This window comes from Ahaetulla prasina, chromosome 14 (assembly GCF_028640845.1).
Source record: "Ahaetulla prasina isolate Xishuangbanna chromosome 14, ASM2864084v1, whole genome shotgun sequence".
Lineage (NCBI taxonomy): Eukaryota > Metazoa > Chordata > Lepidosauria > Squamata > Colubridae > Ahaetulla > Ahaetulla prasina.
Window position 1 is genome coordinate 24042804 of NC_080552.1, and position 13370 is coordinate 24056173.

Sequence of the window (13370 nt, forward strand, 5' to 3'; positions counted from 1 at the left end):
TCTCCTTGCAAAATGTAGGCTTAAATTGAAGAAAGTAGGGAAAAGCCCCAGGCCACTCAGGTATGAACTAAATCATATCCCTGATGAATATACAGTAGAGGTGACAAATAGATTTAAGGAATTAGATCTGATAGAGTGCCTGAAGAACTATGGACGGAGGTTCGCAACATTGTACAAGAGGTAGCAATTAAAACTATCCCAAAAAAAAAGAAAGGGAAGAAAGCAAAATGGCTGAGGAAGCTTTCCAAATAGCTGAGGAAAGAAGGAAAGTGAAGGCACAGGAGAAAGATACACTCAATTGAATGCAGAATTCCAGAGAATAGCTAGAAGAGATAAGAATGCCTTCTTAAATGAACAGTGCAAAGAGATAGAAGAAAATAATAGAATAGGGAGGACCAGAGATCTCTTCAAGAAAATTGGAGATATGAAGGGAACGTTTCATGCAAAGATGGGCATGATAAAGGACCAAAATGGCAGGGACCTAACAGAGGCAGAAGAGATTAAGAAGAGGTGGCAAAATTACACAGAAGAACTATACAAGAACGAGCTTAACATCCCTGATAACCACGATGGGGTGGTCACTGACCTTGAGCCAGACATCCTAGAATGTGAAGTCAAATGGGCCTTAGGAAATCTGAGCAACAACAAAGCTAGTGGAGGAGACAGTATTTCAGCTGAGTTATTCAAAATCTTAAAAAGACAATGCAGTAAAAGTGTTACACTCAATTTGTCAGCAAATTTGGAAAACTCAGCAGTGGCCACAGGATTGGAAAAGGTCAGTTTACATTCCAATTCCAAAGAAAGGCAATGCCAAAGAACGTTCAAACTATCGCACCATTGCACTCATTTCACATGCTAGTATGGTTATGCTTAAAATCCTGCAAGCTAGGCTCCAGCAGTATGTGGATCGAGAACTACCAGAAGTACAGGCAGGATTTCGAAGAGACAGAGGAACTAGAGATCAAGTTGCCAACATACGCTGGATCATGGAGAAAGCTAGGGAGTTCCAGAAAAACATCTACTTCTGCTTCGTTGACTATGCTAAAGCCTTTGATTGTGTGGATCAGAACAAATTATGGCAAGTTCTTAAAGAGATGGGTGTACCAGACCATCTTATTTGTCTCTTGAGAAACCTGTATGCGGGTCAAGAAGCAACAGTGAGAACTGGACAGTGATTGGTTCAAAATTGGGAAAGGAGTCCAGCAAGACTGTATATTTAACTTATATGCAGAGCACATCATGAGAAAGGCGGGGCTGGATGAATCAACTGTTGGAATTAAGATTGCCGGGAGAAATATCAACAACCTCAGATATGCAAATGATACCATTCTAATGGCAGAAAACGAAGAGGAACTAAAAAGCCTCTTGATGCGGGTGGAGGAGGAGAGTGCAAAAGTTGTCTTGAAACTCAACATTAAGAAAACTAAGATCATGGCATCCGGCCCTCTCAATTCCTGGCAGATAGATGAGGAAGAAATGGAGGTAGTGACAGATTTTATTTTCCTGGGCTCCAAGATCACCGCAGATGGGGACTGCAGCCAAGAAATTAAAAGACGCTTGCTCCTGGGGAGGAAAGCTGTTGCAAAACTAGACAGCGTACTAAAAAACAGAGACAACATCCTGCCAACAAAAGTGCGTATAGTCAAGGCTCTGGTTTTCCCAGTGGCAATGGATGGCTGTGAAAGTTGGACCATAAGGAAGGCTGAGCGACAAAGAATTGAGGCCTTTGAACTCTGGTGCTGGAGAAGACTCCTGCGAGTCCCTTGGACTGGAAGGCGAACAAACAGGTCAGTCCTAGAGGAGATCAACCCTGACTGCTCTTTAGAAGGCCAGATCCTGAAGATGAAACAGAAATACTCTGGCCACCTATTGAGAAGGAAGGACTCACTGGAGAAGAACCTAATTAATGCTGGGAAAGATTGAGGGCAAAAGAAGAAGGGGACGGCAGAGAACGAGGTGGCTGGATGGAGTCACTGAAGCAGTCGGCGGGAGCTTAAATGGACTCCAGAGGACGGTAGAGGATAGGAGGGCCTGGAGGAACGTTGTCCATGGGGTTGCAATGGGTCGGACACGACTTCGCAACTAACAACAACAATGAAGCCTCCAGGACCAGAGGCAGTCTATCTGCCAGAGCTGTGGTGGCGGAGTGCTTAGAATGCAGTATTGCAGGCTAAGCTGCATTCCCACTGCCAGGAGTTCAATCCTGACCGGCTCAAGGTTGACTCAGCCTTCCATCTCTCCAAGGATGGCTAAAATGAGGAGCCAGATTGTTGGGGGCAAGAGGCTGGCTCTGTAAACCGCTTAGAGAGGACTGTCAAGCACTGTGAAGTGGCATATAAGTCTAAGAGCTATGGCCATCTTCAAGCAGCTGGGAGAAAGCGCTTGTCTTCTGCCCTGTTTGCCTTGTTAGCTCAGGACGATGGTCTCGGACGAGGGAAAACACTCTCCAAAGCAAATGTTTCTCAACCTCGGCAGCTTGAAGATGTTGGGGACATCAACACATCGGCTCCCCTGGCGTTTCTTCACCTGCCGAAGCTGAGGTTCGAAAGGATAATGCAGTGCAGATGTTCGGAACGCGGTGCTTCTCTCTCCGTCCCTCAAAGCAGCTCTTTGCAGCTCCCTCCCTCCCTCCCTCCCCCCCTTCCTCAGGATCAACCCCCAATGCTCCAGAGCCTGCAGCCAAAGCGGTGGCATATTGATCATCAAATCATGGGACATGACAGGCGATTTGCACCGTCTGCTACAGGCAGCGTCCATCAGCAGAGGCGGCAGAGCACCTGGGGATCACCAGAGCCAAACAATCCAGAAAGAGGGGGAAAGCAGAAGGAGGGAGGGGGGAGCCCTTGGCAAGGGGCAGCTGGGGATGTAGAGTTGCTGGGGAGGCCTCAGGCTCTCCATGGGGGCCCCGACCCTCCTGGCAGGAATACCTCCCTGGATAATCCCTAGCAGCCCTCGAAAAGGGCCCCTACCCCTTCACTAGCCTGACTGCAATGCACCAAGCTCCTTCAGGAGAAGCAGGGGGGCAGGGGGGAGATGGCAGGGGGGCCCCAGGGAGGCTCAGCCATTTGTCCCCATACAAGCCTTTCCTGCCCACAACTGAAAGACAGCCGGCCCCTTCCATGGGAGGTGGGGGTCAAACAACTGCAGATGGGGAAAGTTCCCTTAAAGCTTTCCTCCAGTTGTTCTAGGAGGCTCCTGCCCCCCCCCCCGCCACCTCCAATGGGTGACTCAATGTGGGATACGCACCACTTCAGGAGAAGCGGTTGTTAACTTTCTGAGCTTTTTGGTGAACTGGTTGTTGGAAGAAATGATTAGGGCAGAGAACCAGTTGTTAAAGTATTTAAATCCCACCACTGGCCCCACCTACCCAGTTTTCAAGCTGACCAAGGCGTCCTCCACTCCCTTCTGGTTGTACTTCACCATGTAAGTGTGCATCTCCTTGTAGTTGTTGCGGATGTTCCTCTCGGTGCTGCCGTTGGGGACAGTCCCGAACCGGAAAGGAGGGGAGTAGGCGTAGGGCTGCTGGAACTGGGGAAGGGGAAAGAAGACATTAGAGGACAGGCGTCGCCCACCCCTCAGCCCAGGCTGGCACGGAGGGGCACCAGATTCACCAGCAGCATCCCGGGAAGAGCCCAAGGAAACCCCTCGCACACGCACACGCCTTCCTGCCTGCCTGGCCTGCCTCACCACTGCAACCCGAGGGACCCTGCCATGACCATCCTCAACCCTCACCCCAGGCGTGTTCAAGCGCATCGGAAAGTCTCTGCACGGAGAGGAGAAACGCATCCAATTAACTTATTGATCCGAGCCTTGTTCATTCCTAGACTTCTATAGGAATCATATAAGTTCAGCTGAACCTTCCAGAATTTTGCCAAGCAGTTTGCAGCAGCCACCAGGCACAAAAAAGCACACAGCAGAGGCACGTAGGCAACAAAAATACACTAATGAGAAGGCGAGGTGTGCAAAAGCCTATACCTACAACCTGCTAGCATGACTGTGTGCATCAGAAAAAGTGTGCAAAGGGCCTGGATTAGGAGGGAGGTGTGGGTGCAGGGCCTGCCTGTCTTTCTGCTGATTTTGTTCTGGTCTCAAATGCAGCAGAATGTCTGGAAGGCTGGGGACGAGAGAAAAATGCCCCACTGACCTTCTTATCGCTCAGCCCCGTGACTTGGTCCACAAACTCTTCCTGGATCATGAAGGCAGCCAGATTGGCTGTGTAGCTGGCCAAGAAGATGACCGCGAAGAAGGCCCAGACGGAGACCATGATTTTGCTGGTGGTGCCTTTCGGGTTCTGCACCGGCACGGAGTTGTTGAACACCAGGCCCCAAAGGAGCCACACGGCCTTCCCGATGGTGAAGGAGGGCCCGTGAGCATCTGGTGGACAAAGGGGACGAGAGGGGGCCCTTCAGCTTAGGGGTCGCTCCATACACGCAACACAGCTGCCAAACCATTTATAGCACTCTTTGTTTGCTCCTTAGCACAGACGGTCCTTTGCATGTGACGAGAATTGGGGCCAGATTTCCCATTGCTAAGCCCCATCCTGGGTCATTTCTGTCGCACCAAGGAAAGGAAATCAGAGACACAGCTACACAGAAGGATGCCACACGTGGCTGTGATGTGGACTGGGGGGAGATGCCCTGGTCCAGAATCCCAGCCATCAGGGTCCATAACCCTTCTGCCCCATGGAGGGCTTGCTGCTGATGAGACCTTCCTCCTCCTCCTCCTCCTCATCTAGAGCAGGGACCCAGAACTCTCTGAAAAGCTACACTGAGAATAAGCAGGTAAGGACAGGACAGCTCAGGCCAGAAGTCCATTCCATCCAGACTGCTCTTGAATCTGGAGGATCAACCACTCCTCCTTTTCTTCCTGGCTCAAAGATCCTGCCACTTCTCAATGCTGCTGAGTCAGGGCTGGCCCAGGTGAAGAACGTTGGGAAGACCCCGCCTCGGCCTCCCATATGGGACACACCTTTCCCAGGACGCCCCTCCCCATGTGAAGAGGTTGGGCAGAGTGTCCCCCGAGTGCCCCATGACCGGCAAGGCAGGGAGAAAGGTCCCCTCCCTTGTCTGCTTCCCCTGCTTAAGGGGGTGGGGGTGGCGCAGAGGGGCCTTGGCCCATTTCCTGAATAGGAGCTTGGCGGGGGCAGGGGGCTACCTTTCCCCTGGGCCAGGTTGCGGTTGTAGCCCACCGGGCTGAAGTACTCGAAGATAAAGACGGCGATGGCCGACACGACCAGCAGCATGACAAACATCATCACCCAGACCGAGGCGCTGAAGGGCTCTGCAACGAGAAAAGCACCCTGTGGAAGAGCCTGTCTGCAGTAGGAACAATGACGCAGTGAGACCCCCAGCTGGCAGCCGCCCCTTCTGCCCCCGTCCCCTCCATTGGCTCGCTGGAGGGGATCCCTCCGCACAAGCCAAGTTGCAGCTGCTCCTCTCAAAACGCAGCAGCCACGTTGGCTGAGCCGCAATGCAGACTGGTGAGCGGCAAACATGGAAGGAAAAGCTCAGGAGTGCCCGGAAGGCCTCTGCAGCCGGAGCAAGGGGGAGGGGGAGCACCCTCCCCTCCCCCCCTGCCAAGTAACTTCAGGGAAGGGACTGCCGGGCTCAGCTGCTGATGCACAAGCCCACCAGCAGGAAAGCTGAGCAGGCGCCTGTGACCAAACAAGGAGAAAGAGGTGGGGGGGGTGGTTGTGAGAAGGACGCTCTGTATCTGGCCCAGAGGCTACATCGTTAGGATACCTCCGGATCAAGGCTCTTGGCCCAAGTCCGGCCTGGGGCAGGTAAGGCCCACCAGCCAAGCCTTGAAGAGACAAGAAGCAAAGAACCTGCCCCCCCACCTCCTCCCGGGCCTTTGACAGGGGAAAGTGGGGTCCCACCCAGAGGGCTGAGCAAGCCCTGAGCGAAGCCCTTGAAGAGAAGGAAAAGCCAGCTTCACTGGGGTCCTCGGACCCCAGAAGAACGGCCATGGCAGCCAACCTCAGAAGCCAAAGTCAGAAGACAGATGGCCCAACTCTGCAAAGCGAGGGAGGGAGGGAGGAAGTTCAAGGGAGGGCGGGAGGGAGGGAAGCTCACCTAAAAAAGCAGATGGAGAAACTGTGCCGTTACTCCGCGAGACCATGACGCTAATCCCAGTTTCCACAAAGGGCACCGAAAAATCGACCACCTCTGAGCGCTCTCCATTGATGGTGAGGGACCCAACAGCCATCACGGCTTGCTTCTTGACCACCTGTTGACAAAGGGAAAAGAGGGGGAGGGGAAGCTCCAGCTCAGGCAGAGGAAAAGATCAGGAGAGTTTGGCCGAGCAGAGCGAGCTCTTCCGGCTGCACAGCTTACCTCCCCAATCATCCCATTCCACTCGTTATTGATTTTCTTCCCATGCTTCCCGTTGATCACAAGATAGAGGTCGTAGGTGAACTTGATGGTCCTTGAGAGCTTCTTCAGGATGTCGATGCAAAACCCTTTGCAACATTTCTTCAGGTTCTTTCCTTCTTTGGTGATGTTGCTGAGGAAACAAGCACAAAGATCTCTCTTTCCTTCCTTCCTTCCTTCCTTCCTCCCACTCTCCCTCCCTTTCTTTAGCTCTAAAGGAGGGCCAAGAAGGAAGAAGAAGGAAGGAAGCATTTATATAAACAGCTTTGGTTGCAAACCCAGATGGGCGGCAACTCTTAGTCAACTTTGACTGATTGTGACAACCTAAGTAGGCCGCCAGAAAATCAAGAGGAAATTGAAAAAAACTTCCTGAAAAAGGCCCTTTCAGTGCCTGCCAGCGTCCTTGGAAAGCGCCTTCACCTTGCAAGGGGGGTAGGGGGTCCCCCGCCGGGAGGGCAGGACACCCCTGCATCTAATTAAAGGGCAAAGGGGTGTAACCACAACCAGGACCCCCACCTCAAGACCCTCCCGGACCTTCGCAGCTCTTGGGGAAGCGGAGGGGGAGGTTTCGGGTTCAGGAAGGGCGAGAGACCCCTGGGCTCACTTGATGACAACGAATTTCCGGCAGGGCACCGTGTTCTTCACACAGGTCTCCGTCAAGGGGTCCATGTCCTCCACAATGACGAAGGGAGCCTCCTCCAGGGTGACGATGCTGAGGTGGTTGTGGTCCGGGTCGCTGTCGTTGAAAGAGTTGAACCGGGGCCACACCGAGTATTTATGGGTCAGCGTCTGGTTCTCCCATTCGCCCACCTGAGGAGCCAACACAGGCAGGTGGGCACAGGTGAGTGGCAGCCCCGCTTCCAGGGGAAAAAAAGGAAGGGGCGGGGGGTTGGGGGGGCAGAAGGTCCCCTAGGATCTTGGGATCGTTTGTCCCTGCATTTTGTTTAAGATCTGTATTTTATGATCCTTGCAGCTGGTGCTTTGCATGAACCAGGAAGACATTTTTAAACTTTTCTTTTTTGCAAGGAACAAGCCTGGAGAGTTTGTGCTGCCTTGCAGGGTTGCCAGGGTTGGTGCCAGCTCGACTAAACATCCGTCCACAGATTCATTTCCTCGCTTCTTATGCCAGGATAATCCCCTCTTGATTCACGACACCCCTCCTCTCGGTCAGTTGGGTCTATTCGGCCAGTTTGTGCCCCCCAACCCCCTTCCCTGCCCCTCCCCCCGCTTCAGCTCAATAGCACCAAGAATGGCCATTCCTCTGAATTAATGCGCTCTGTCTTTAGGCTGTGCCGGACATTCTCTCCAGGTCCAAAGGGGCCTTCCGTGGGGCCAAGAATCGCTGGAGGAGAAGGGGACCAAGAGATGGAAGTGACGGTGCCTGCTCCCTTCCTCCCTCCTCCTGTTTACGGAAACAAATTCAGCTCTGGTTTTGTTTTGTTTTTACAGATCACGGCACAGGCAGCCAGGCTGCAGGGATGGATTCTCTGAGACACAGAAGTGCTCATGTATGGACCAGGAATTCTTGCTGGAGTCACAGGCACATCAAGATGTCAAAGTATTTCTCCAGGACAAAATGCTCTCAGCTTTAAATCCAGACTACCTCAGACTACAATTGGAGTCTGTTTGCTTGACTGCCCAGCCAGAAACTCTCACCCAGATGGACCCTTCAGGTCTCCAGTTTGCAGCGTTCAAGTAGACACACACACACAACGCCATACGTTCAGGAACAGAAGCCTGACATGGATTGGGGCTACAGCAGGAGGCAAAAGGTTGCACACACACACACACACACACACACACACACACACAGAGCCTTCTCTGTTATGGACCTTCAGAATAATCCAACAGACATCTAGCCACACTTCAAACAGCCAGCTAACATTTCCACCAGCCCTGGCATTAAAATAATTATTAATCATAATTAAATGGCAATGTTTAGTCAATGCACTGTTTTCATAGGCAAAAACGCTGGACAACGCCTTCCCCTATTAAACCACATGAGGCATTTATTTTAATTATTTTTCGGTGAAGGCACACGATAGCTACAAACACCCATTTGGGTGGGAGGGGTGTTCTTTAAAAATGATCTTTGTAAATATTTTATCTATGTGTAAGTGTGTTTTATTTTACTGCGCACCCTTGTTCCGCTCCACTGGAAGAAAATCAGACGAAGCCATCAGAAAGTAAAAAGGGGCAGAGGGTGGAGAGAATGGCCTTGCAGGACGGAAGGAAGAATAGCCTCTACGGTCAGAGAAGGGGGAGATGAGTCCAGGCCATGAAAGCAACATGAGCAAATATCTCAGACAAGCCCGTCCTTTGTTCACGTGAAGAAAAAGGCAGGCAGGGGGAGGCGCATTCAGCGATGTAAGATTCTCTTACTATAGCTTTACAATAAGAGTAGCACTGAGCCACATAGCCTTGGTTCTTAGCCTGGTCTACCATGTAGGCCTGACATTACTTTACACCAGACCAGGTATTCCTCGCCTACACAGGAAAGCCGCAATTTCAAGATAGTTTAAAAACTTTGCCGATCCTACTTTGCCAATGGAAGGATGAAGAACCCTAAACAGAGCCTGCTTTTCCCCACTAGGGTGAGATCTATCACCTTGCTAGTTATTCTGCAGCTGCATCCAGGCAGGGAAATAAGCCTGCATCGATCGGCACCCCTTTTTTAAACTCTTTTTTGGGGTTAGGGCCAGCCTCCCTAAACCAATCCAGCCCCATCCAATCTGATTAGTCAAGATTTCTCCCAGGTGGGAGGCAGGGGAAGCTCTGGACCCTCTGAGCTCTTTGAAAACAAGGCTCTCCAAGCTGCAGGACAAGCCTACCTGCCACCACTGAACAGGGGACTTCAGGTGTCCTCTGCAAAGCTGGTTGGTTGGAGATGCGGTCTCGCTCTCCAGGTGTCACCACTGCAGACTCTGCCTCCCAGCAGCTCTGCGGGATCACAGATTTCCTGCCTGAGACCCTCGGGGCTCCAAGAAGGAGAGGGCTGCTTTAAATATAACGCCACCTTTTAATCAAAGCATTTGCCCCACCAACGGTCCCTGGGAGGGGAAAGGTACACCTGTACAAACTCTGAAGCGGCTGCACTCACAGACACACACACCCCTCGTTGGCTGAGTGGACAAAACAACCCCCTCCTCTCTCTGCTGGCCCAGCCCTCGGCGGGGAGCGGGGGGGAGCCACTTACCTTCTCCCAGACCCGGCTCTCATTTAAGACGGAGACCACGAGCCGCGGCTGGGCTTGGTAGCCATCTGTGGTGAAGGATAAGTCTCTGCCTTTCCAAGTCACGTTCATCATAAACCTTGAAAGAAAGGAAATGTTCAAAGAGAAATTAATGAGCTGTCCAGCAGTTAATGAGCAAGCTAATTCAGTCACTGGATTAACTCTGATGAAACATATGCTATAAATCCTCCCTTTGTTGCAAAAAACCCATTTTTCAGGAGCCGGGATCCAATCCGTCCTAGGCATGCCTGGCCATTAGTCCCATTAAGAGAGTGGCCTTTGATTCCTATCCAAGGGTGGACCTAGAAGGGACTGGCAAGGGGGAAGCGATGCCGGGAAGGAGCTGGGAGACCATGACAGGAAGAGGCGCCAACTTGAGATGCCCACGAAGGAAAGGCCGCTCGTTCCCCTGTACTCATCCTTAAGTGACCAGTCGTTCTGCATTGTTTATCCCTTTGTTGTCTGGGCATCTTTAAGGCTGGAATCCTTAAGGGGCATCAGATTCCTTGGGCCAATCAGGAGTTCCCAAGCAACTCCAGACCCAGATCTTGTCCAACCTGCGGCATTTCCAGGTAGGGCTGGCAAACGGAAGTGGTCGATTTCACCAGCTGCCTTCAAAATACACCCTTTAAACAGGAAAACAAAACCTCCTGGGCCCCAGTGGGCAGCTGTCTTGGCCTGAGGCTGCTGGGTCCCCTCTGAGGGCTGCAGCAGGAGAGTGGAGGAAGCTGCGGAGAGAGTGGGCCACACAGACCCGGTCAGCCTATCTCAGAGAGAGACAGCAGATAGGTAGAAGGAATGGGGTTTTTAAAACAAAAAACAAAAAAAACGCTCACCTTGCTCATAAATGCAATTATTAGAAGGGGGTTTATTTCAGAGGTGGTTGGGCAACGCAAGGGGGCCACCTTGTGGCCAGCTGTGAAAATAGTGGGGAAAACGGGACCTCTCCAGCCCGGCCAGTTTGGTGGCTGGAAACCTGCCAGGAGCCCATCCAGCTTGAGCCCTCCCTGGAAAGCAGAGAGGGACGCTTGCAAACCCGGCCCAATTGGAGGGTCTGGTCTGGCTTGCAGATGCGCGGGGACTCCCTCTGCCACGAAACCTGGTGAAAAAGGATTGTCCTGAGGGATAAAATACGCAACAAGGTAAAACAAGAACAGGGATAATGTGGGAATGAGGCCATTTTAGTGAAACCTCACCTTTGGGAATAACAACCTGAAAGTACCACGCTGGCAGGGCAGTCAATGCAATATTACAGCTGCGTGCGTGTGCGATATACTCTGGTGCAGAGTGCACAACGACCACACTCATAAACATTACAATGGCTGTTAAGAAGCAAACAATTCCCTTACGCTGGAGGGGCATCACATAGAGGTGCTAAATGTCGTCTCAGAGGAATTCCACCACTCGCCACCCTCCTGATACACTCAACAGGTGGAGGGAGGCTGGATCAAGAGAAATGGGTGATCAAGTGGGCTTGGTTGACTGCCTGATGCCACCTTGGTCACTGCAACTGCGGAGGAGGGGAGGGCAGAAGTGGCAACCGACGCAGAATGCAGCAGATGAGGCTGGCAAGCAGCCTAAAAGCAGGTGGATCCCACAATGCCTGCCTCAAAAGGTCTGCAGTGGGTCTGACATCTGCCTCACACCTGCAAGGATCACAAACCACACACACACACACACTCCACAGGAGCTGCCTGCTCCTTCCCCCTTCGCTCCACAAAGAGGCATCAGGCCTTTAACCCTCAATTGGTTTCAATCATCACTTTAATTCACGCTTTTAACTTCTAACCATTTCGTTACTTCCTGAGCACTTGCTGAGTGGAAAGGGAGGGGGGGACAAAACTGAGCCGGATGAAGAGTCTAACCCAGAGACGGGGGCATCCATGCCCACTGGGGCTCCACACCACCCTCCATTCAGGAATGCACAAGAAAGAAGAATTATGGAAATCTCTGTCAATGGCATTCAGGATGCATTAATCGGAAGGGAAAATATTTTCCTTGGTGCAGGAAGTCTTCAACCAGGCCTTCCTGCTCTGGTCCAAAATTTCCTCTTCTTCGTAATAGGGGAAAAACACCCAACCATCACCTTACTTGCAAACCGCTAAACCTTCTCTTGGAGGCCAGCCAACACCCTGAAGCTGGACAGCTGGGAGAAGAAATGGCCTCTGGCTGTTAAGCTGGCACGGTCACCGGTGTTTTGGTGGTGGTGGGACTCTGGCGGCTGCGGCTGCTTTGCTTGAAGTCTAAGGAGAGATCTCCTCTCCACAAGGCCGCCCTCTCTCCCCTTTCTGGTCCCTGCCGGCTAGGAGGGCAGCTCAGGAAGATGCCCCAGGCCCCAGGCCCCCCGGGCCCTTCCCAGGGTTGCTGTAGATGCCCAGCTGGTTCCTCATAAGGGGCAATCAGATACCTCTGGAAGAGGCCCAGTCATCCCCCTCTTCAGTTTCACCCCTGGAAACTCAGGGAGAGTTTGTCCCTTCTGCTGGAAAATATATATGGCAGCAAATCGGACACGTTTCCATCAAGCGAGTTCATGACCAGGAAGAAGATGAAGTCACAGCTCCCATTTCTGTTCCACCCAGAAGGAAGGGAGGGATTAAAGCACTGGGATGAACTGGGAAGGAAGGCCAAGCAATTGGCCTCACTCTCTTGATTCACCACCTATCTGGTCTAAATTCCACACACACACACACATACACACACATTACAATGCTCCCTAATTTTACATCAGTCCTTTCAACCCTCCAGGCCTCAGCTCAACCTTCTAATCAAGGAAATGAGCTATAGCTTCCCCTTCTCCAGGGAATGGCTGAGAGCTCCTTTGCCATAATAGACGGCTTCCACTTAGAATGTCAGGTTGGTCCACTTCTGATATGCAGCCTTGCTGGCATCCACTTCTTGGCCCTTCAATCAGCGGAATGCTAGTAATGTCAGATGGCATCGATGCAAGGGACATCTAGGCCGAGAGTCATGAGGAAGGCGTGTTCCTGAGCAACACTCGAGAATTGGGTGTCTAAGGAGGAGCCCCTGGTTCCAGCTTTAAAATCTCAGGCAGGAGGAAGCAGGATCTTCCAATAATGTGATTACAACACTCTTTGCCCTTCCACCCATCTTGGAAACAGAAAGACAACACAGGCTCAGACAGACAGACAGACAGATCCTGGTGCTTCCAGAATAATTTAAGCTGGATGGGGGACACCAGAAAATCCCAACAGGTTAGAGTAGGAAATTGGAAAACTCTAGTTTTCTGCAGCAAACTGTTTCCATGCTGTTCCCAACACCTGAGCTCCACTCAAGAGAAACCTTTTTTAAACAAAACAACACAAAAGAAACTTCTGTTGTTGGTCCCTCCAATGGGACAACTTGCCACAGAACAATTTAACAATTCAATTTAATTATTTAAAATAAATTAAAAATTACTTTAATTTGTGTCATTCACATTTCATTATGTCCCTCCTTTTGCATCCTTTCTTTAATGATTCTATTCCACCATTTCTTTGATATTAGTGTAACTCTTGTCCCGTAGCGAGTTGGCCATGGCAAGTTGACATGCTCTACACTGTAAGTCTCAACCACCTTCCACCCAATCTCTCAATCGCTCCTGGTCCCTAAAAGGGTCTTCCCCTTCCATTTTTCTGCCCTTAATTCACAACTTCCTCCCCTTCCAAATTGCTTTTCCATAAAGTCTTTGGAAGCTCCCAGGTAATTTAAGGTTCAGAAACTTGCACCTTAAACCCATAGCCAAGCGAGAAGGGAGCAGAGAAGTCAAT

The 13370-nt window shown here is 51.3% G+C and overlaps 1 protein-coding gene across 2 annotated transcripts in view; it reads right to left on the bottom strand.

Moving 5' to 3' along the window:
* GRIN2A (glutamate ionotropic receptor NMDA type subunit 2A) overlaps positions 1 to 13370 on the bottom strand; it is a 79080-nt gene that overhangs the window by 13052 nt on the left and 52658 nt on the right. For both annotated transcript variants that reach the window (XM_058157822.1, XM_058157823.1), the window contains 7 exons: positions 9568 to 9682; positions 6976 to 7181; positions 6336 to 6504; positions 6075 to 6228; positions 5155 to 5280; positions 4145 to 4374; positions 3368 to 3528 (listed from right to left, as the gene is read on the bottom strand). In XM_058157822.1, the coding sequence (XP_058013805.1) occupies positions 3368 to 3528; positions 4145 to 4374; positions 5155 to 5280; positions 6075 to 6228; positions 6336 to 6504; positions 6976 to 7181; positions 9568 to 9682 (1161 nt within the window). The remainder of the gene's footprint in view (positions 1 to 3367; positions 3529 to 4144; positions 4375 to 5154; positions 5281 to 6074; positions 6229 to 6335; positions 6505 to 6975; positions 7182 to 9567; positions 9683 to 13370) is intronic.